Source organism: Gossypium hirsutum, chromosome D08 (assembly GCF_007990345.1).
Source record: "Gossypium hirsutum isolate 1008001.06 chromosome D08, Gossypium_hirsutum_v2.1, whole genome shotgun sequence".
Classification (NCBI taxonomy): domain Eukaryota; kingdom Viridiplantae; phylum Streptophyta; class Magnoliopsida; order Malvales; family Malvaceae; genus Gossypium; species Gossypium hirsutum.
The window spans coordinates 18233928-18259701 of NC_053444.1; the positions used below are offsets into that span (position 1 = coordinate 18233928).

Below are 25774 nucleotides of genomic sequence, written 5' to 3' on the forward strand. Positions count from 1 at the left end.
AAATCACATTAACCCTAAAGTTATGCAAGGTAATAAATACCTTTTGATATTATTACTAATTTGACCTAATTCATCATTAAAAGATCAAACATACACCATTCAAATACCGTGTCCAATAATTACCATCTGGTTCTAATTAAATAATTAGTTCAGATGTAGTCAAACATTTCCCATGCATGAGCAACATGTTAATGATTTTATTTGGATGAATAATCAATTGAGGCGCAGAATATTAAAAACATGTTATGAACAAAATAAATCAAGATGCAATCATTCTAGCATAAACAAAGCTAAGTCATCATTATTAAATAAAAATCAATAGAATAAATTGCAATCATGTTTTTCAACTTAGAATAAAAAATAAATATTAAAGGAAAGAAAAAACTCAAGTAGAATCATTTATTTTGATACAAATTTATTCCTTAAGTGGACGGCCTTGATAGCTTTAACACTCTACAATTGCTCACTCAACTTTCTCTTAGATGTAGTGAAATGTGAAAATGAGAAAATGAGAGAATTGAGATGCTTCGATGAATGTTAGTTGATCGAGTGATGCCCCAATGATTATGAAAGGCTCCCTATTGTGCCTTTTCAGGTTCATAAGTAACTCTACTTCCTGGATTTCAATTAAAACTTGAAACATTAACTTTTCTAGTTCAAATCGGGGTTTTGGAATGAATTCCTTCTTATTAGTTTCCAACAAAGTCAAATTTTTATCCTCATCATTGTTACTTGACGAGTCAGATGCTAAGATACGCTTCAATGGATCGTCTGCTAATGTAAGACCCTAATTTGTAGGGATAAGCGACTCAATCTCAGATGTTAAAGAACGTTCCTCACCTACATTAGGATACTTCATAGATTGAATACATTAAAGGTTACCTGATTGTCTTATACTCGTATAGTGAGTTCCCCTTTCTGGACATCTATCAATGTTCTACCATTTGCCGAAAATGGCCTTCCTAGAATGGTTGGGACGTTTTTGTCTCCTTCAAAATCCAAAATAAGTAAGCCAGTGAAAAAAATAATTTTTTCAACACGTACCAAAACAAATTCAATCTTTCCCTCCATATGTGCTATCGATCGGTCTACCAGTTGAAGTGTAACAGTTGTTAGTCTAACCTTTCCAATACCTAATTACTTAAATATAGACATGGGCATCAAGTTTATACTTGCTCCCAGATCGCATAAAGCCAATCCGTAATATGAGTTTCCAATGTAACAAGGTATGGTAAAACTCCTCCGGGTCCTTCATTTTAGGTGGCAAATTGTCTTGTTAAAATATGTTGCATTCTTTTGTCAAGGCAACTGTTTCAAATTCCCCCAACCTCATTTTTTTAGAGAGGATGTCTTTTATGAATTTGGCATAGTTCGATATTTGCTCCAGAACTTCCACAAGATGGAGGTTGATATGTAACTATTTGAGCACATCTAAGAATTTCTTAAATTGTGCCTCTTGTTGTTTCTTCTGGAATGTCTATGGATAAGGAGGTGGTGGAGTTTTAACCTTAACAGGACAATATTTTTGTGGTATAGATGTATCTATGTTTGTTGTGGGCATTGAACTTTCAGGACTATTTTGTTGTGCTTATGCTTCGGTAAAGGTCACATGAGCAGGCTTCTGCATTGTGGGAATTTCAACATCTAGTTTACTTTCCTCCCAATTTTTCATTACAACAGGCTCATCTTCAACTTCAACAACCCTGGGTTCCAACACCTTTCCACTCCTTAATGTGATAACTTTACACGGTTCTTTGCCTATATTCCTCGAATTTACAATATCGCTTCACAAAGCACATTGGGTTCTACTTTTGAGCTCGTTGCTTAGCTATCCCATGTGGTTCTCCAAATTCTTCAGTGTCATTACTTGGATTTGAATTAGGGCATCACTCTTTTCCATATATTCCTTCAACAAATTTTCAAGGCTATTTGAAGGTTCAATAGGTGGAGGGTTCTAAACTTGCTGAGGAAACCCTTGTGGTTGGTTTGGTCAAGATTGCTTATAGGAGTTTCTAAGACCGACCTCTTGATTGCTCCATAAGAAATTTGGATGACTTCGCCATGAAGGATTGTATTAATTTGATTTCATTCTTGACCCACCTCTATTCTAATTTTGGTTACCTATGTAGTAAATGGATTTTGGGTTTGATGGGCAATTCTCAAACATGTGACCATCTCCACAATAAACACAGGAAATATGTTCAAACTGGCTTAGCTACTGACCTGACATGTTAGCATTAAAACCATTAGCAGTAAAGTTCTTAAGCATTGAAGTCATAGATGATACCTAGGCTGCTAAAGATGTAAGTGCATCAACTTCATGAACTTCGATTACTCTTCTTCCTGTGGCTACTTGACTAGTCATCCACTGATAATTGTTGATAGAAATTCTTTAAAGGATCTCATAAGCTTCGTTGTATGATTTCGAAAGAACAACTCCATTGGCTGAAGCATCTACCACCAGTCTTGTATGTGCATTGAGACCATTGTGAAAAGCCTCCAACTGAATATAGTGAGGAATGTCATGATGAAGACATTTTTGCAACAGCTTCTTGAATCTCTCCCATGCATCATAGAGAGATTCTTTCTTGAGTTGCTGAAACGTTACGATTTCATTTTTGAGCTTGACATTTTTACTCGGTGAAAAATACTTTAGGAAGAATCATTCATCCAATTGTTGCCATGTTGATACTGAATAAGGTAGTAAGAATTCAACCATGCTCACCCTCTATCTCTCAATGAGTATGGGAATAATTTCAATCTCAAAGCGTCTTCAATCACTCCTGCTAACTTGAATAACTCGCTTACTTCTATGAATAAGTGGAGGTCCAAATGTGGATCTTTAGTAGGCATTCCACTACATTGGCCCATCGTTTGCTAAATTTGGAACATAACCGACTTTAATTCAAATTGAGAAGCCTTAATTTTGGGCCTTACAATCTCAAATTGAGTTCATTGAATAAAGGCACAACATATTATCCGATGGGACAATCTCTGTCATCACTAATAAAGACCATATTATGAGTGTTGTAAAAACCTCATTGGTTTTGATTTTTTCATAGAGGATCCATTATCACCTGAAAATAGTAAAAATTACTAAAAATAAAAATGAAATAAATTTAAAGCAAATTGAAAATTTTCAATTTCACAAATAATTACTAAAACATAGTCCCTAGCAACGATGCCAAAAACTTGTCGCGAAATTATTCGAATGATGTGCAAGTGTACACAATCGCCAACAAGTAATAAAGTAATGAGTAAGATTATCGTCTCACAGGGACAATATATGCAAATATTTTTAAATTCTAAACTAACAAGATGGTGATGAGAAAATAAATAAGTGTAAAGTGGGAATTAACTAATTAAGTAAAAAGATGCAAATGTAAAATGAAGCAGCAATTCACAAGGTTTAATAACGATGAAATGAATGAGCTAGAATAATTACACTCCTCAACTTAATTAATTCACAATAATGTTTAATAAATGTCCTAGGAAAATCCATGGCAACTCAATTGTTTATTAACTTAGTATCTTTAGTCATAAGTTTCTGTTGAAGTCCTATGTTTATCCATTAGTCAACATGCATATGTTTAAGTCATATTTAACTAAAGATTATATTATAAAATACCATTCCTTATAAATTATGTGAAGTAACAGTGATATGTCTATACTGAAACACTTTAATCACATTAACTCTAAAGTTATGCAAGGTAATAAATACATTTTGATATTATTACTAATTTGACCTAATTCATCATTAAAAGATCAAACACACACCATTCAAATACTGTGTCCAGTAATTACCATTTGATTCTGATTAAATAACTAGTTCAGATGTACTCAAACATTTACTATGCATGAGCAACATGTTAATGATTTTATTTGGATGAATAATTAATTGAGGCACAGAACATTAAAAACATGTTATGAAAAAAATAAATCAAGAATGTGCAATCATTCTAGCATAATCAAAGCTAAGTCATCATTATTATATCAAAAGCAATAGAATAAATTGCAATCATGTTTTTCAACTTAGAACAAAAATAAATACTAAAGGAAAAAAAACTCCAAGTAGAATCTGGTGGACGGCCTTGATAGTTTTAACACTACAGAATTGCTTATTCAACTTTCTCTCAAATGTAGAGAGAATACAAAAATGAAAAATGAGAGAAGTGAGATGCTTCAATAATGCTGGATGATCAATGATGCCCTAGTAATGATGAAAGCCTACCTATTTATTCTAGAGAGGATCCAATGTTCCTAGTTACCTTTATCCTAAAATCCCTTGATTTTTTCTCTAAAGGTGGCTGGCCCTGAATTAAGGAAGGTGGGTGGACGATCACGCTATTTTTGGAAGGATGTTGCTTGATTTTGTCCTTGGTAGTAACCGAATCAATAGATTTAATATGGAAATGAATGATGATATAAATGAATAGTATGATTTGAAATGGAAGTATATGCATGATTAATGTTTGAATGTTAACATGATAAGTTATTTAGATTGGTGATTGTGACATTATATGGATTGACACATATAAAATTTATTAGTTCATATGATATCTTCAGTAAATTTGAAATGGGTAAAACTTAGCATGCACTGATTGTATATATATTGTGCTTCATTTCGTTTATATAACTTGAATCGTGAAAATGCCACTGAGCTTTATCATTCGATGTATGGTTGTTATTTCCATGCGCAAGTTCTAGTAGATCCCGAAGTCTCGAGACGTGATTCAGCATCCAATCAACAGTCTTCGACTCACAAATGTTTGTATAGTCCCTTTTCGTTTGATATATGGTATGTACCTAGGTTTTGAGTCGGTTTTGTATAATATGTGATCATGTTGATATTTCAGTTAGTAATGGTTGATTAGATGTGGCTAAATGGCATTGTATGTGTTGTAATTTGAGACTGTTGAAATTGCAATGAACTTGATATGCAAATGTGATATTAGGTTGGATGTAATGAATTGGTACTAAATGGTTAATGCAAAAACAAGTTTAATGCTTCAACTTGAATCTACAAAGAGCAACATCGCAACCTCAAACTTCCAAAGTCACAATGACACTCATATTTTGATAAGATCACAACATGATATCCATGGTGTCGCGATGTCAGCCCGATAGTTTGAAAATTTTATAATTTGGTCCTTTTTCGACCTCGAGTTACCTAAAGAGCTTTCAAAAGCTCGTATAAGGCTTGTATATGACTGCATAACATGTATTAATGATGTTTTGAACTTAGTAATATGTATTAATTGTTATACTGAATTGTAATTCAATCGTAATTGCTCCAGCATCAAATGTGACATCCCATAGCTCGAACTCAACGATCAGGTTAGGTATAGGGTGTTACAATCCTTGTTTTCCAATAGGAATAATTACCATTTTCTAGCATAAGGGGATGAGTAGTCGAAGATCCTTCCATTACTAGCAACCAACAACTCCAAGAATCACCACTAATTATTGTATGTTCGTAACTTTGATACTAATTGTTGGAACCTACAGTTGTTAATTTCTTAGAAACAATCATTTGAATGGATATGTCTAATTGTAGTGGCCACTTCAATTGCCACTATGATGAACAAGTAAACAAAGAACACAAAGGTTTGTTTACGCAGTTCGATTTCTCTACACCTACAGAGCCTAGCCTAATGAGTAATTCCACTATCTTTAGTCCACAATAAAACAAGTGAATCATGCCCTATCACTCTCCAAGTATAGGGACCTTACTTTTGTACCTAAAAACTTGAACACTTACTTCTAAATTCTCTCTTGAGAATTTAGGTTGTAAACTCAATCTGCTTACACTTTAAATGCACTCACAAAAGAATATCCTCGATGAATAATAAAATGTTCTCTATGCTCTCATACAAAAACCTATACAAGTATTTTAATATATAGAAGGTTTCGAGACTTACTAGCATACTAAAGATCAATTACAATCCAACCCATTAATAATAACAACTACAAAATAACCAAAAGCAATATATTAATAAATTCCAATATAAAGCAAACATATAGAGATTCATTCTTCAAAGAAGTCTTCAATGCAATCTTGATTGATTCTCCACAATCCAATGGGTGTAATTGATTGATCCAGTTTAATTCAATCTTCAATGATAGCTATTCCAAATATATTGGTTTTCAAATTTCGGATTCCATACATCAAGAATATCAGCACAATTCAAAACCCAAAGTTTTTATTTTAATAAATTGCCAACTCCAACTATTGCAAGTTGTTACACTATCATAAGGTTGATGGAAGCAACCACTTCCAAGTGGCACTTAGCAGGCCGCTTCAAAAACTTTCCTCAACATCTTCACCTCCAAAATTCAACATTTTTCTAGGCTATCCAAACCTACCATTAAGTCATTACTTTTATAAATAACTAGTTTTTGATATCACGTGCGTTGCACATGATTTTACACTTTTATTTTTTAACTCATTAGATAATATATATTTTTTCAATTTCAAAAAATATATTTATACTAATTAAATGCTAATTAATTTAATTTATAAAGGCTAATTAATTTTTAAAAATAATTGATAGAATAGAATAGTATTTTAAAATTAACAAAAATAAAAAAAAATAAGAACGTTAGTGAAATATTAAGTGATTAGATAAAATAAATAAAACATAAAATTAATTTATAAAATCAAGATAGATAAAAAAATTTAAATAAAATAATTAATTGCCTATCATTTTATTTAAAAAAATTTTAAAAAGTTGATATGGTATTCCAACCACACCAATCTAAGAAAAGCACAAAAAAAAAACAAACTAACTAATCTATTCTCTAATATATGTAATTATTAGTTGATAGGTATAATATTTCAAAACACAAAACACTATGGTAAAAAAAAAACATTAACAATCCTACGAGTATAATAAAATTAAATAATAGTAAAATTATCATTATCACATAAAAATAACTAAATATCTTGGTGATGGAAACAAAATCTCTAAAATAAGAGGTTTTTTTTATTTACAATTTTTTAGATGTTACTGAAAATGTTTAGTTAATACATTTATTTATAGTGTTACATCTTAATTTTAATTAGTATATACTTGTAAAACTAATTAAGAGAGATATGTGTGACTTAATATGAATTTAAACTCTAACTAAGTGTTAATAATTTTAAAAATAAATATAATAATTTTATATCTTATATCTTATACTAATATTTTATTATCAATAAGAAACATAAAATGGATTAGTTTTATATTCAAGATTGACAATAGAAGTATTATTAATTAAATCATAATAGATAATTTGATTTTATATTTTATTTATTGGTTTTATAGATTTAGAAAAAAACATAAAAACATATCTAACACAAAATATTAATTTTTTAATGAAGCAATTTTTTTAATTTTAATTTTTAAATTAAATTGAATCAAGTGATTTGCCTAGTCAAATTTTTTATTGAATCAAATGGAATAGATAGTATCTATCAATAAAAAATTTTAATTTAATTATAAAATTAAATATAATATATATTTATTTTTCTTTTAGGTTTTGACATATAAACTAACAAAGCAACAAATAAATTCATACAATATATATACTATCAAAGTATAAAAATATTAATGTTTCATATGCTTTTTTAACATTGGCAAAAAAAGAAAATTTTATAAATTTTACAATGTTAATCTAAGCATTATCACATTTAAAATAAAATAAAATTTTTAGATAAAATTATATTTATTAATATATTATCACATTAATTAATTGTTAATTAATATTACTTTTGTTATTATCATATAATAATTATTAATATACTAATAAATTATTTTTAGTATCAATTTAGTAATATAATGAAAAATTAATATTATTCTTATTAGTTCAAAAATTTCACCAAACTCAAACATTTATATATAATAATAACAATAAAACTTCAAACCATAATTTAAATAGCAGTAGCAAAAAGACTTTTAATATATTTGTGTGACTTAAAATCCTAAATGCACTGCCAACAATTGTTAGGTGTGGGAAAGTGCATTGCACTTCGAAGGAGAGAACCTAAGTAAAAGTTTAGATATGATATTGTTGACAGGGGCAACCTAATTCTGAATATAGATCATAAAATAAATATGGAGGATACAAAAAATTCTTAACACACCAAATTTTGTGAAAAAAATTTTTGCAAGAATTTCTCCCCATATTAAAAAATTTTGAGCTGACAAACTAAAGAAACAAGTGTTATAGCTCTACGTTGATAGTTCAAAATCTAGTATTTGAGTCCTAGTGTTAACATCTCTGTCTCTAAATTGTAATGTATGCTTTGATTGTACCAAAAAAAAATCGAGAGTTCAAATTTTTAACTTCCATTTTATAGGTACCAAACAATTCATGTATTCAAGAAGTTTCTAAAAACATGAAATTTTCTCCGATCATTACTCAACACATAGCTGCTACATCATTAACATATCGTTTCACTTTCTAATATATTAATGACACAAGAATCCCTACTTATAACTAAAAGCTATGTGATACTGAAAATGACATGGCAAGTACAATGTACTCATTTTGCATGCGCTTCCCTCATCCTCCTCAACTACTACATGTAATTGCGAAATTTAACAACATAAACATATGCATCAAGAAAGGTCACTTTATAATTTTTTCTTCAATTGGAAGGCAATTGTCAAGTCTTCAACCTACCCAAATGATCTCATTTAGTCAACTTTTTTGACCAAAAAGCTTGACTCCACATCAAACGGAGACCTCGCCACGTCAATTACTTTGACCATATAAGTTTGCCTGCTTGGAACACCTCTCCTGAAGACTACACCTCGCCTTGCATGGACATTGACATCTATCTCAGGTATGTTTAGCACATGTACTTTACCTGATCAAATCAAAGCCTACTTAGCAAACTTACACTTAGTGGGACAATTGATCTCAAAGGACTCACTTTGTAATACCCATACCCGATCTTGTCGTCGAACCCGAGCTATGGAATGTCGCATTACCCACCTAAATGACTCTTCATTAACTCCCAACCTAGCCCCCAACACACTAGCAGTTTATAACATAAAATGTGCTTAAGTTATTATTGTGCAGCAAAATGTGTCTGAGTACTAACAACAAAACTCTATTAAACCAGCTCGCACACAAATAAGGGTTCGCATACTTAATAAGTTAAGGGTTCACACACATATATATATGCAAGTAAAATATGCACTGATTTAAGACAACCCAAACTCACAAACTCACTTCGCAGGCTTTAGGGTATGCAGCGGCAAAAACGTGCGAACCTACTTTACTATAATTAACTTAACAACTGTTTCCTGGAGGCATATAGGTATATAGAGAAAGGAACTAATAGCATGTGAACTTTAAGTTTTTGCAACACAATGCACTTCGCGGAGCACAACATTTTATCTATCTAACATAGGGGTTTGTACCCCTGCATAGTTTGCACATTCAAAGTCTTTTAAGGGATAAGTTATTTTATCAGGGTAGGTCTCGCGAGCTACCTCTATGAGCTAAGGTTATGCGAACTTGGTTCGCAATGTTTCTGTAACTCAAAAATATTATGGATTCACAGATAGCATTTTGCCAATCGCTGGGGTTTGCACTTTAGCAAAGTTCAACCCCTGTCACTTCAAAGCAACCCTGGCAAACTCTATAAGTTTGTTAGTTTTAAATCATTCGCACTATTGCCTTTGGCGTACTCAAGGTTTAGAAATAATTCCATAGTTGTGAACTTATCAATTAAGAAAACATCAAATAAACTTGGATCAAAATCTTCTACTTTAAATACAGAGGTGTTTATAAATTAATATTGGTTCGCAAATAAAAAATAAAGACAGCCATTAGGAAACATGAAGAAAATAACTAAGTCCTAAAACAAGCAGCGAAGTCATTAGAAAGATATCTCTATGCCCAAACAGAAACCCACATTGCATTTAATCCAAGGTATGCTTGTTCTACCTTTCCAGAGTTTTTGCTTCTTGGATCACTTGCCTTGCCGCGGCTCGCCTTGCAATCTAGCTATTTGAAATGTTTAGGAGGGAGTGTGTAAGTTGTTGCAAACTTATTGAATATACATGAAAGAATAACCAAAAAGCACATGTAAAACATAAGTTAAATAGGAACTTTGGCAAATCACTGAGTTGCGAATTGGGTCCACCATACTTACGTGAACCTAGTTCGCCAAAACTTACTGTCAGATAGCATCAAATTGTAAAACATTGTATTTCAGAAAACATAATTTCATACATATGATCTTTACTTTTGGATAAGTGGATCTCCTTATAATGCCTCAAAATGACTCACAGAGTCTTAACATGTCCTATAAGTGCAGCATAAAGCTCGACACTCTCCAACACACTAATATTTCTCATTAAATAAAGCTAAGCTCAACATTCCTTATCTCTCTAACCTGTCTCAGGTCCTCAATGCCCAAAACATAAAACATATGAGTGAGTACTCATAATCCTATGGCATACCATTAAATCCAACAATTACAGAAAACTATAGTGTCAAAACACATACTTAAAAATATAGAGCTCGTAATTCATGGGGAGCTCGCAAAGCTTATAGTGCTCGCCATATAGAGCTCGAGTATCACTATTCATGAAAACACACAGTTAAAACACAATCATAAAAATAGAGTTTTTAAAGAAACATTACTCTCAGAACTTAGGTTAAGACCCTAAGCTTTTGTTTAACATTGTGGTTTGCACATACAAGTGGCAATCCCTAAACACTCACCAATTTGCTAAAAACTTAGGCAAGCTTCGCTTTTTCCTTGTCTTTGCTTGTCAACGGTTCTTGATTTCTAAGAGCTAATTCTTGGTTTCTTAGAACTCGATAACAAAATAATCGATGATGAATTTGAGAGAATTTAGAATATGAACTTTCCAATGGAAAAGGGGCTTAATTTGTAGGCACTTAGTGTTTTAGTGTTCCTAAGATACTCTAGTTGTCGTAGAAGTAGGAAATAGTTACGTGCATGAATGATGTTGTAGATGTTGACTTCCTAACTCAGATATAACTACTCTTTTCACACGTGGTCAAAATTGGCGACTCCAGATCACCAACCAACTAGCGAACTCCTGTTTGCCAACCTATTGGTGGACTCCCATTCGCCAAACCTACTGGCGAACCCCAGTTCGCCAATCACACTAGTGATCTCAGCTTGCTAGGCCTAAACCAATATGTTCGATTCACTAAGCCCACTGGCTACAACTGCTCGCCAAATCTTCTGGCTGATACATGTTCGCTAATTCCTTTGGCGAACCCCTCTTCGCCAGACCTACTGATGAATACCTACTCGACTGACTCTTTGGCGAACTCCTACTCGCCAGACTCCAAACTCCTAAGCCCTATCTTAAGATGTTACACACTTGAAGTACCTATATACATACACCTTCGATCAACGTAAAGAGGTATTTAAACACACTCTACCTATTGCCACTCTTCTAAAAGATTTTCTTTGCCTTTTTTTTCCTTTAATAGATATGCCTCTCAATATACTCAAATTCTCACTAACCACCCAAACAACCTTCGTGCATCAATATATGTAATAATTTTACTGACAAATTTTATTGATCTCCATTTATCTCTTTGGCTATAATGATTTCAAAAATTTTAATGGATGGATATTTGATATTGTTTGACCTAAATCCTTTCTTCACCCTATTTTTACTTTCATTCCATAAAAAATGCATTAATCACTACTCTAAGGCCAAGGTTCCCTTTGATTAAAAGACTGTTGGTGTTAAGCTTCATCAATATCGTAATATCCGGTTTAACACGAATGCAAAATTAGTTACAATAAGTATTTTTAACCGAGCAACGATTTAGGAAAGAAATAAAGAGGGATCCACATACAATTTAAGGAAAGCCACCTTCCTTGTAATCACCCCCCACCCTAAACAATAGTCAACTGTTCCTTAATCTAAAAAATTAAGCATTTTTCTAAGCTACCAAAACGTACCATCAACTCTTCCCTTTAACAATCCATGGATAGATATTAATAATGAAAAAACATGTTAAGGTTAAAACCTTTTATGATAGTTGATGTCAACTTTCACCGTGATCGAAATGTGAATGGTTCGAGAGTTTATAACAATTAGCTCGCAATCACAAGTCACTTGTATATAAATTTAATTTGCAACATGAGAATTAGAGCTTTCTTATATATGAAATTCGTTGACTCAAAACTGTTTAAGAAATATCATTTAATTATAATTATCCGAAGATTGAAAATAAAAAAAAATTATGCACTGTAATAAACTAGAATAACATCTATTACATTGCAAACACATTAAAATAAACCATAATCTTAGATTTAAAATCCTACAGAATTCAAACTAAATTATGGCTTGAATCGTGAGATCAATCAGTGGATTTTATGGAATGTTTGTATAATGTTGTATTTCATTATTAACTTGAAATAATGAACTTGACTGAAAGTCTTTTTTGTAAGATTACCTTTTTACAATTTCAGATTACTTTTATTACAACAAAGGGGTATTTCTGAAAACCAAAACCTTCTTTTAAACGAAGTTTCCAACTAATGCTACAATCTGTAAAGCATTGAAACTAGAGATTAAAAATAGCAAGCCTAAAACATATAATATAAAATAATTCGCAACTAGCTAGAAAGACCATTTAATCAAACCCTTTGCAAAACTACGTAAACTTGATGAATTAGATGAACTATTACTATTGCAAGAAGTGTTGGACACCAGTGACGATGATGATGAGCACGACCTGGAGTGATCAGACGAGGATGTCGAATAGGCATTAACATCCGAAAGCTCAACACTCTCTGGGGTATGATTGGCCTTACCATCGGCCTCGGCTACATTATTACCACTATGAAATCGTCCTCGACGGCTTTTGGCGTTACCCTTACCCATCTTCTTGCCCTGACGATGGTTCTTCCGAGGTTTATTCCAAAAGCATGAGGTCATTGTCGTATGGGTGAAAGCAAAGCTTGGGATCATCAAGTTTTGGCTCTCCACCGCCGGGGATGGCTTGATCAACGGTACAACATTATCAGTTTGAGGATGTTTAGGAGTTCCAGGCTTCATTTCCCAATCAAAAGGAACCGACACAACGTTTTCATTGTCCAACATTCTCGTGGATTGCCCCTTCAATGGCTTCCTTGAAAGAAGTTTTTTCCAGAACGTTTCGTCAACCGGAAACAATGGTTTTGGTTTTTCTTCAACTATGCTATTTTCACGCTCCATTATTTCCTGCTTTTGCTTTTTCCCTAACGTGTGAAAGGATCCAGTTAACAATTTATAGGGATTAAATGATATAATTGGAAAGTCGTCAATTAAGTCATAACATTTGATTTTGGTGATGAGAAATTGAGAATTTCATTCCCGAAAAATCTTTTCAAATCTGTGATTGACCTAAAGATAATCTCTGACTGATAATTAATTTCCTAATATAGAAATAAAAGTTAATTTTTGTTTTTTTCCCCTCAAAACCATTTAGCAGTAATGTGGGTTTGTTGTTCATTAAAATATAATAATAGTTTGATAATATAATATAAATAGGTATAATGAAGAATTTAGTCCTTAAAGTTTACATTTTTATTAATTTGATTTTTTTAGTTAAAATTGACTCTCAACCTTTTAAAAGAGTCAAGTTTGTATAAATCTTTCCAAAAGAGTCGAAATTTTGTTTTGGTAACAAAAATTCTAACCAAAACGTTAATTCTTCAACGTAGCAACCCGCATGGCAATCCACATGTATTTTGTGCTAATTTTTTTATTTATATATATTGAATTTTGAGTTTTGAATATTTTTATAACTTTTAAATTATTTTTTGACGTAGCATATAAGACAAATAGTGTTATGTCAGTATAAAGTATAAGTGGACTGTCAGACAAGTTTTCATGCCAATATTGTTTAAAAATTTATGTTTTAGTCAACATCTCCATTAAAAAATTATTTGACTTTTTTTGAAAAGTTAATAGTCAAATTTAACTTAAAAATAATAATGGCCAAATTGAAAAAAGACAGTAAACATTGATTGCTAAATTTATCATTATCCCTAATAAATACTAGTTTTAAACTTGTGCAAGGCATGAGAACAAGTTATATATATAAAGATGTTTTAAATTAATATAAGTATTAAACTTTATATAAACATTTATATAATACAAATACAAATTGAAATTTTTTTTACAAATGAACACTTTAATGTAATTATATTTTATTTTCTTAATATATTACTTACCTAAAATACAAAAATTCATAGAAACTTTTGCTTTTTAAGCAAAATTTTCAAAATATTTTGTAACTTTTTAGTGTAAAATGAATAATAAATGATGAAATGAATATAGTGTTTTAAATAACTTTTAAAACTATAATATAAAGCATAATACAAAAAGTTTATGTGTGGAATGATGCATGGAATAAAATACCAATATTATAAATATTTTGGAATGAAAGTTTTGGCATTTTACATTTTTAAGTACAAATACAATAAAATTAAATAGATATTTTATATTAATTTCTAAAAAAAATTCCATATTTAAATTTTCTATAATTTTGTATTTTTAAAATATATTTTATATAAATACAATTAACTATGTTATTCCAATTCATTTATTTTAGTGTGTAAACTTTTCTCTCCCATTGTTTACCTTTAAAAACTAAATATAATTATTTAGTTTTACCAAAAAAAAACCTAAATAATTAGGACATAAGTTTGTATATAATTATTGGTAAATTCTATAGGTTATTAGAAATTTCGTTAATATATGGAAAAGGAGTATGGGAAACAGAGACGTCACATCATCCTATATTTCTTACTAATTATTTAATGTCATTTCAAGATTTTTTTTTATGTCATTAACACATTATTTTGATGATATTCTTTAACCTCAACTCTAGACCTTGGACCCTTGACCTAGTACCCTAAACCCCAGACTTTGGATCTTGAACCTGAACCATGATTTAGGGTTCAAGGCTCATGGTCTAGGGTGTAAGGTCCAGGGTCTAGAGTTTAGGGTTAGGGATCCAAGGTTCAAGGTTCATAGTACAAGGTCAAGAGTTCAAGGTCCAGTGTTTAGGGTTCAAGGTCTAAGGTTGAAGGTTTAGAGTTTGGAGTTTAGGGTCTAGGGTCTAAGGTCGAAGGTCTAAGATTCAGGTTAAAAAAATTATCAACATTATGTGTCAATGACATGAAAAACATGATGAGATGACATTAAATAATTGATAAGGGATACAGGATGATGTGGCGTCTCTGTTTCATACAATCATTTCCCATATATATATATTATATTACAATGTCTTAGAGTCCAACTGACATGAAGGCTTAATTTTTTAACATGTGGCATTCTTATCTTATAGACACATGACAATATAGTCTATCTATATATCCATTTTTTGAATTAATAGAAAATAATATTTTTAAATTTTTAAAATTCAAATTCAAATATGTGTAATAAATAATTAGAAATACAATCCAAGTGAATAAATTAATCCAAGTGATAGAAATACAAAAAAATAATTAAATAGATAGTCCAAATATATATAATAATTTAACTCATAACAAATTTATATAAACGTAGTTAATACACGTAACATGTGTATATATAATAAATGTATATTAAATTAATTAACATATATGGGTATATGGTTATTATATAAATTAGTATAATAATATTAAAATATAAAATTAAATATTATATAATTATATAATATTAATATTCATAAATTATACAAAACTTATCATTTAATTAAGTATATTCTAAAATAAACATTAATATATTAGTATTAATAATTGATAATGATAGATATATTAATAATAATGTGAACAAAAATCTATTGACTATATATATATATTAAGGGGCGTTTGGTTGGGGGGAATAGGCATGCATTCCCCCAATTCTGCGGGCCCACTACCAAATGGGCGTTTGGTTGCCCGTGTTGCTATTACGGCTCGGTTCGGTTACGGGGCTATTACCTCCATTGGCTGTAATAGCCATTCCGCTTGTGATTCGACGATTAGGGATTCCGCCCTTATTTCCTATTTTCTATTCCAATCGTTGCCCTCATCAAGCTTCCGTTCCATCGATTCTCCCACGTTTCCCTTCCAGAGGTAATTTCTCTTTCCCTTCCATTGATTTCTGCTTCTTCTTTTTATCTGTGATTCATTTATTCTCGTTCGTTTGTTAAAATCGATTTTTGTTCGCTTCTTCTTCTTCTCGTTCGTTTTCTTTTTCTCAAATCTGCGATATTGATTCTTTTCTTATGATTTCCATTGGGCTTTGATTTTACTGTTTGAATTGCATGTTTGATTTTCTTGTTTGATTTCCTTGTTAACCCCTTGGCTGATAAAAAAAGATCAGATTTCTTTGTAAAATGGGCCATGCGTATCATTTCAATTCTCTTCATTTTCCAGGTACACTTCTACTACCGATGGCAGTCGTATTGGTTTATATGCAACCTAGGCTACAAGTTTTCACTTCTTTATGCAAAACTTCCTTGAAAGCCGTTGTTGGTTTTTGAAATGACCATGGGAGGTCTGCTATTAACTATGTTCTATACAGTAGGTTTTTGTTTAAATACTTGGAAATTGCTTTGACTTTCGTTTTTCTTGAAATATCCGTGTTTGACACATTCACATATGGGTATAAGGATTTGACTCTTCAAGGATCCTTCCTATACATGGAAAAACTTGAAAATAAAATTGAATATACATGTGTTGGAAAAACTTGAAAATAAAATTGAATATACATGTGTTGGACAAAACCATATCCAACTCTGACACTTGAGACAGAGCAACATGGTAGCCTGCTTGATATTTAAGTAAAATGCACTTGCATACCATATGTTGGTTTAGCAATGTCTCTTATATAGAGATAAATTAGTTTCTTTGAGATTAAAATGTTATGGACGTTTATACTGTATTAATATCCTATGTTTCATTTTCCCTGTGTTTCCTCCTACTCTCTCCAGAGCACTGTTGATACTCGGTTGGCAATTGTGGCGTTGGCATCTTGCTCAACTATCTGTTCTATTATCACATCAAAGACAAGGAAGGGTTATATGTAAGTTAAACATGACTCCCTTCAAAATTTCATGTTTATGATCTATATATCTGCCGGAAGAAAATGTTCCATTTTCTGTGTTGTTAATGTCTTTTGTTGTGTGAAATCATGTTAAAAGTTCGGTTCATTTCAATGAAATTGTAACAAATATACTAAGACTGTTGAGTTTTTATTGATAGCATTGATTTATTTAAACCATGATTTTTGTTTATGCAGGCAACCACTGTATTCTGGGGACCAAAGTCCTTGGCTGCACCAGTCGAGGCAAAGAACACTAATGCCAGGCCGTGCTGAATTCGTAAGTCGGTCACCAAGAGTGGATTCTAAACAGAAGATGTGGAATAGTCCGGAGACTACGCCAACATGGACTAACTCTCTTGTGAAAGGTTATTATGCTAAGCTTGGTGAAGGTGCTATAGATCATCAAGATTACTATTCAACCTTTCACAAGACAAACCTCCAGAATAAATTCACGGAGCAAGAATGGGAAGATTTCAGTCAGAAATCTACCCGGAAAGCGATGGTGGAACTAGCAGCTTCTTCGGAATTCACAGATTGGATGATTGAGCATGCTGACAGGATAAAACTCCTTCCACGTGATGATAGTTCAGATGAATCAGTGGGAAGTAAATCAAGTTCAGGTGATGAAGATGAAGAAAGCCACAGCTGGTTCAAATTATTTTAACTTATAGGAACTGGGTAGAAAATCGGAATTGTTCATTAAGTATGCGTGTTTGACGTAGGGACGGATGCATGATCCGCGAAAATTTAGAAAAATTAAACATAGTCATGCCAGTAATATATTATCTGATACTTCCATACCTTGCTTGCCGGATAACATAGGTATTTGACCTCTTTCATGTATCTTAGGAAATTTAGTCTCTGATTTAGGATTGATTTACTATTAACATTTTCTTTTTGACTAGTAAATAGCTTGCCTCATGTTAATTTTCTGAAATGAAATTCTATCCATTTGATGTCGGTGAAAAAAACTTGCGTGAGTCAAAAATAATTCTGCAGATGATGCTGTAAGAAATAAGGGTATTTGTTTCATTTTATTAACTAGTTTTAACCTGTAGAAGGGACTTCTTAAGTATATTTTTCATAACTTCAAATTAGAAAACTCATTATAATTATAAAAAATTAACTGAGTTAATGTTGTATCAATTTATTTACGGATTTGGCATTAAAAAACTGGAAAAGTTGCCGTAAAAAAATTATGTTGGTCCTTTTTGTTAGTTTTAAATTATTTACACATTGTGTAAATTTAATTTTAATATTAAAAAATTAATTCTTTATATTTATAATTGTTTCAATTTAATTTTAATTCTGAAATCTTTATTTTAAACTTAAACAATATAAATTTAATAAACTTAATAAATAAAAGTTTATTGGCTAAACTTGTTGAATTATAATTTAATTTCTTTTCATTCATCATGTGTTATTATTTTATACAGTGTTGAGCTTTTGATTCATGATATTGAAATTAATTTTAATTTTATAAAGTGTTCACCTTTTGATTCATGATATTAAATTATATTTAATAATAATTATTTTAAATTATATTTTATAGTATTATATATTATGATTTTAGTAAATTCATATAAGAATATTTAATATTAAGAATTTTATTAAATTATATATTTTTATTAAATTATATCTAATAATAATTATGTTAAAATATGATTAAATTATTTATTATTTATATTAATAATCTTATTAAAATTTAATCTAAATTAACAATAATCATCTACCTAAAAAAATTCTGCTAAGGGTATTCTAGTCATTTTAGTTTTTTCCTTATGCTATTACAACATCATTCTATTCAACCAAACACAGGAATACTATTACAGTTCTATTCCATTCCATTAAACCAAACAATTGAATTACTATTACGCCTCTATTCCATTATAGCTCTATTCCATTACAGCGAACCAAACGTGCTCTAAGTTGTGAGAAATTATTTAATAGATCCTTCCCACCACCTCATATATGGTCCTATTCAATTATTTTACGCTACATTAACAATTTTTTCAACTGAAATTGGTTTTAGTGATTTTCCTAATTTTTTTTCTTTCTTCATCGTCTCTTCAATGTTAGAATAAAAGGACTTAGGGTTTTGGGCAACTCAATATCAACAATGGAAGGATTTCGAGCTGAGCAATGAAATAGAGGGATTACAAAATCTAGTTCGTTCCTATTTTTAGTGATTAAAACTAATGGTTTTTAATCTGTTCATTCAACTGTGAAATAATTATTGAATTTAGTTCATAACAATTTTTTTTATTAGTAGATATTTGTCGATTAATTTAAAACATATGTTCCTATTGATTTTTCTAAATTTTATATTTTATAATTGTTCTTTTTGTTAATTATCACTAAAGCTAAAGAGAAATCTAACTTTCATGTTTTTAGCAGTAAAAAGAAAAAAATCTATCACTTTTTACATTTTAAATGTAGTTAAAAGTCAAAATTCCATTTTTTTAATTGTTGAAAGAAAATAGGGGAAATGCTACTAGTAACTTTACTAGTGATATTTTATCACTCAATTCCATATTTCTTTTCATAACTTTCTCTAGATTTTTTAAGTACAAAACAATAAAGAAATACCCAGAAAGCCTACATAGCCAGATGGTCAGTTAACATCTTGTTTATTTTGTTTTTTAAGTTTTGGTTTATACCCAAATCGGTATAGGTTTAAATTTTCTTTTATCTTTTTACTTGGAATTCATTTTATTTAAGATTTGGGTGTTTGGATCATGTGATCTAAACTTTAGTTTCTATTTGGTTGATTAGAAAGTAGAAGAACAATAAGAAAATGTAAGGACTTTTTTTAGTTTGAGGTGAATGAGAAATTTTTAATAATTTTGAAAAATATACCTCTTTGAATAGTTTGATTGAGATTGTCATTTTCTGATGAGTCTTATGTAATTGTATTGGCTCTGTTTGAGATTAATGATGTGTGTTTTGATTTAGATGTCTTACAATTAAGCTATTCTGATTATCTGTTAATCTAATGTTACACTTGAGAATTTGGTGAAATCTTACTCTATATGATGATTTTGATAATTGAATATTAGTTTCTTTAACCTTCCTTATGTATATTACAAATGTATTAGTATGGAAGTGAACTTAAATTGTAGATTTTTCGTTTCAATTTCCATTGTTAACAAATATGAGTTATGTTTGTAGATATGTACAAGAACCAACTGCAAGAGTTGGCTCAAAAAAGTTGCTTTAATCTGTCGTCTTATTCATGCAACCGAGAAGGATCGAATCATGCTCCTCAGTTTAAAGCTACTATCAATTTTAATGGAGAGACTTTCAAAAGCCCTACTTTTTGCTCTACTTTGAGACAAACCGAACATGTTGTAGCTGAAGTAGCTCTAAATACGATTGTTAACAAAGGCCCTTCCAAAGCATTGGCTACTAGAATTCTGGTAAGCATTCAACTTAAATTTTATCTACTTTTGAGCTAGACTTATGTAGATGCCATTTTCCTATTCAAATTTGCATTAGGCAACCAATTGTTTTCCATAAGTCTTTGAGCTGGAACTTGCAACTATTGTTTATTCATTTTGGGGAAGAAATAAAGCTACACTCTTTTGAGTTTATCTCTGTAACACTCCTTACCCGTATTCGACGCCAGAATAAGGCATGAGGCATTACTAGAACACATACACTTGAAAACGTATTTAACCGAGTTATAAAATTTCATCTAAATTAAAACTTTAAAATTTTTTTAACATGCTTTTATAATTCTTCATAATATATCCTTAAAATATTATATTCATAATAAATAGGGTCTACGAGACCCGATACATACCCATGCAATTAAATGCTTCATTTCTATTTCATTCAGTTTACAATTTCTCATGCTCACAATTCAAATCATATCACTAGCAATTTCCACTTAATTACCATGTATTTCAATTAAAACACAATAATTAATAATAATTATATTTGAATTACAGTAATACAAACTTAGTAGGCTAAATTACAGAAATACCATGATACAGGGGCATTTTGGAAATTTTCCATTTCCCTCGACTTTCCACGCGATCTTGATCTAAATTAATAATTTCATTCAATTTATTAATTTAGACAATAAAACTATTCAATTCTTGAAATTTCGTCATTTTTTCCATTTTTACAAAATTATCCTAAAAATTTTACTTTTATTCAATTTAGTCCCTGAACCTAAAACATGTAAATTAGCTATTTTTAAAATAAACTCATATTATCAGAATATTCACATATATTTTTCCTCCTCCTCCACCCCATTCCACATCCTTAATGTACTTAACACTGTTAGAAATAGCATTTTCTAAAGTTTCATTATTTACCCTTAATTATATTCAAAGCTGTCTATCCGAGTCAGTATCACTAAATTATTTTTATCTGGATCTACAGAACTCCAAATTATGTACCGTTAATTTTTCCTGAAAATAGACTCATATATATTTTTACCATAAAATTTTTAGAATTTTTAGTATATCCAATTGGTACAGTTTATTCTTTAAGGATTCCTCTGTTTCACTGCCTACCTTTTCTGACCTCTCTTCACTAAAAATAAAATATCTCTTAGTAAAAAATTCTGATGCTAATTTCATTTATTTATCTTGAAACTAGACTAATTAAGGAATTTAATAATATAAATTAAAAATTACAATTATTTTTTTACAATTTATAATGATTTATCAAATTTAGAACAGGGGATTCCAAAATCAATCCAACCCTGCCTCACTAAAATTCAAATATCTAAAAATATATAACTCTTTTACTTGTTCTGTTTATTTTATGTAAAAATAGACTCATTAAAATTTAATTTCATATCTTATTCACTCTGTAATTCAATTTCTACAATTTATGGTGATTTTTCAAAGTTAACCTACTACAGCTGTCCAAAACTGCTTTAGTGCGAGATGTTGATAATCAAATTTATAACACCCTCCTTTCCTTTCTCTACAATATTTGCTATCAATTCCTCTTGTTTCTCTTCACTAACATATCAAGAACGTAGAACCTTATATAATAAATCTCTACATTAACATCAATTCCCTACTTTTTCAATAATATCAAACTCAAAAATATATTGAAATCTTAATGTCCTTGCCTTGCTCTATTGATTTCAATCTTTAACTTGATTTTCTCTCTCCTCCAGCCTTTATTTCTTGAATCTAACTTGATATTCTAGCTCCCAATAGTCTCCTTATCAATTTTCTCTCTTGGTGGCTATGGAAATTCTTTTGATTTCTAGATGAAAATGGTGAATTTTTGGTGGGAGGACCAAATTGTAAAGAAAGCAAAACTTTCTTTCTTTCTCTTTTTTTCTCACGTTGGTGCATGGAAAAATGGTGGGTTGCTTGCTTCTTCATCTTCCTTTCCTTATATATATACTAAATAAAATAATAATAAAATAATAAATATCATTTAAAAATCAAATTAAAATACTAATAAACTAATATTTATTTATTTAATTAATATAAAATATCTTCAACATCATTATTATCTTCTAGATTTCTCTCTCTTCTAATTGACCATTTTGCCCTTTATGATCTTTTAAAATTTCATCCTTGAGTCATCACTTAATTTGGTAAAATTGCGATTTAGTCCCTCAAAATTCTTCACATTTTTCAATTTGGTCCTAATCCATCCATTTTCCTTAGTTTCTAGATCATTCCACCCTTAAAATATTTACACCACTGGTCCTTCAACTTTTTCATATTTACACTTTAACCTCTCAATTTTTTAGTATTTACTTTTGGGCAACAAAACTTTTCTCACTTTTGCGATTTAATCCTTTCTTGAACTAATATGTCATAATATACTTCCCAATGTTGACATAGCTCCAAAATTTCCCCTTTTTTTCGCTTTATTTCCTTATTTTATTATATCAAAGATAATATTTTACTGTAAATTTTTTTGGGTATTACAATCTCTACTGCCCAGGATGAAGCTAATGTATATAAGAATTTGCTTCAAGAGACTGCTCGTAGAACTGGTTTAAACCTTCCGGTGTACACAACTATTCGATCTGGACCAGGCCATGTTCCTACCATTTCATGCATGGTTGAGCCCTATTTCTTCCACGAGACAAAACACTCAAAGGTTGACATCAACTCAAGTTCCTGTCCCACCAAGAATTAGAACATGAGCTCCATCATTTTCCACCAGACCCAAATTTGAAAGGACAAACCTTGGTTGTATGTGTCCCACTTCCATGCTACCACTAATTAGAATAAGATTAGTTGTGCCATTGACTAGTCATTTTTTAGAAGTGATGACATTGTTCAACAATGCTTAACCATTTTGTTTTCAACTAGTCTTGCTTTGATTGGCTAAAGAAAGTGTATGAATTTGATGAGTTTATAAATTTAATATGTTCTCTAATTTATTTATTTTAATATTTTTTGTATGTCTTTTGGAGCTGATATTGTTCCAAAATTGTTACCTATTAATTTGAAGGTGTAGTAACTTCATTAATGAAATTATACATTTTACCTTCTAGAAAAAGGAAAATAGCTCTTTGCAAAAGATCTTGATAATATCCAAACATGGGGCTATATTAACATCAAAATATAGAATAAGAAATTAATATTAGAATATAAAACAAATCACTAGCTTATTGCAAAAGGTCATGTGTAAATGTCCTAGTTAATCTTGTCAAATCTTGAAACGAATAGTTAATTCGTGTGTAAATGTCATTTTTTACGGTTATTGCCCATTTCTTGTTAGTTTTTATTCTTGACCATATATATTTTATTGTGACTTTTATCCAATGTTGCTGAAAATAAAAAGGAAAGAAATGGAAGGAATGAGGTTCCAACTTAGGACTTTTAGGAGAACTAACACCTTAACCATTAAGTCTATTGCTTAATCCTAGTTTATTTTTTACGATCAATCATATATATATATATGTTTTGGGGAATTTTTGGTGAAATTATAAAATAAAAAGGGAAGGAAGGGGCTCGAACTTGGGTTTGGAGGGGCTTTAGCATTTTAACGCTTGAGCCTACAACTCATTTCTTGCTTAATTTAGACACTTAATAGTACATATTGCTTTCTTTCTGGAGACTTGCCGAATTTTCCAAAATAAAAGGAAAAGGAAGGGTCCAAACCTAGGATCACAAAGGAAGGAAGTTAACTATTAACCATTAGGCCTGAAGCCTATTTCTTGTTTAATCTTATTTTCTAACCGTATATATTTATTTCGGGCTCAACTTACATATTCTTTATTAGCTTACACATTTACCCAATTTTTTATTAACTTATTTAACTTATAGTTCTTAGCACATTCCACTTTAGTTTATATATAACAATTAATACTCGTAGTCAAGTCTCATTATTAATATTTTAATTCATTTCACCCTTAGTAAACTCTAATAAAATAACTTATATACACATAAACTAACAAGCTTAATATTCATTTCTTATTTAACATACGTCATAAGTAACATTCGTAGATCAACAATTAAATCATATGTACAATATAAAACAATTTAATAAAGGAAATAATTGAAAGAAAATACTAGAACTAATAAGTAAAACTCAATTAATTTTAAAGCAAAGTTTAAGGACTAAATCATAATTTTAGTAAAATATTTTAATAAAACTTTTTTTGTAAAACCGAGAGTAAAATTATGGAATTATCCAAATATGACTTAATCATGCAAATTTTCAATTCATTTCATAGCATTTAGGGACTCCAATTGCATAGTATAAAAATCAGGACTGAATTGCAAAGATAATAAAACATGCCCAACCTACATATGACACATTGACACCTATACATACTATCTCGTGTTTTCATGCCAATTTTCCTATTCTAACATATCATATATCATACATAGATCATATAAATCATACTTAGTTACACTAAAACATACATTAACACACATTAACACTCTAATCGGTTAACTATACTAGCATGTAAACCTAAAGTCACAATTTCATATTACTCAACATGTCAAATTTGCATCATATACATTTCTAAGTGCATTATAGGTTCATACCTTACTTACTTGGTCATTTTAAGTTTGTCAAAATGTTCAGCAAGTCATTCAGTGTTCAGCAAGTCATTCAAGCATCTATAACAATAATTCACTAAACACATGCATATCATCCATAATGCAACCAAAACTTTAACAATCATGTATATTTAAGCTTAAATCCTATCAATCAATCAACCATAAACCCAATTCTTCTATTCCCATTTTTGGGATGTGACGATCTTGATCAGTCATTACAGTCTTTAGTGATTGACCACCCATTGATTACAAGAAAAACTTGAACAACCATGCAAAGGAAGCAACAATCTCATTTAACAAAAATGCACACCCAAACATTATTGTTTGTCGATGATGATTAATACCCACAAAGGGAGAACATATTAGGTTATATCTATTGGTATGATAAGTTGTATCAAAAACCACAACATCTCCAAAGCAATCATAATCAATTCTTGATCTACCATCTAGCCCAAAAAAGTTTGTCATTTGATTTTCTTGATACACTTGAACTATGTAAAAAAAACATTGGATCTTCACTTGCTTTAACCTTGAAATGGTTAAACTTAACCATTTCTGGCTTCAATCATCATCATCTGTTTGTTAATGTAATTACAACAATCTCTTTTTGTAAACCTAACATGTTTAGTTCCACCAACTTCATTTGACATGTAAGAGTAAACATCTGTAGGACGTATACCAGTACTAACCATTGAATTAATGACC

At 30.3% G+C, this 25774-nt stretch overlaps 1 protein-coding gene and 1 non-coding gene across 4 annotated transcripts; both read left to right on the forward strand.

The window, feature by feature from the left end:
- Positions 1-2519: 2519 nt before the first annotated feature.
- Positions 2520-2626, forward strand: LOC121220418 (small nucleolar RNA R71). Its single transcript, XR_005917620.1, has one exon. It is a non-coding gene; the product is annotated as a small nucleolar RNA R71 (small nucleolar RNA).
- Positions 2627-15846: 13220 nt separating this feature from the next.
- LOC107912886 (uncharacterized) lies at positions 15847-17969 on the forward strand. 3 transcript variants are annotated; one of them, XR_005916682.1, is made up of 4 exons: positions 15847-16087; positions 16391-16511; positions 16948-17039; positions 17256-17969. XR_005916682.1 is itself a non-coding variant. In XM_016841252.2 (4 exons), the coding sequence occupies exons 2-4, from the start codon at positions 16499-16501 to the stop codon at positions 17722-17724; spliced, it is 600 nt and encodes a 199-aa protein (XP_016696741.2). In that variant the 5' UTR covers positions 15847-16087; positions 16391-16498; the 3' UTR covers positions 17725-17969. The 3 variants fall into 3 exon arrangements, 2 of the variants coding, with proteins under 2 accessions (XP_016696741.2, XP_040954057.1); XM_016841252.2 differs by having other exon boundaries at positions 16391-16537; XM_041098123.1 differs by lacking the exons at positions 15847-16087; positions 16391-16511 and adding an exon at positions 16183-16390.
- Positions 17970-25774: the final 7805 nt, after the last annotated feature.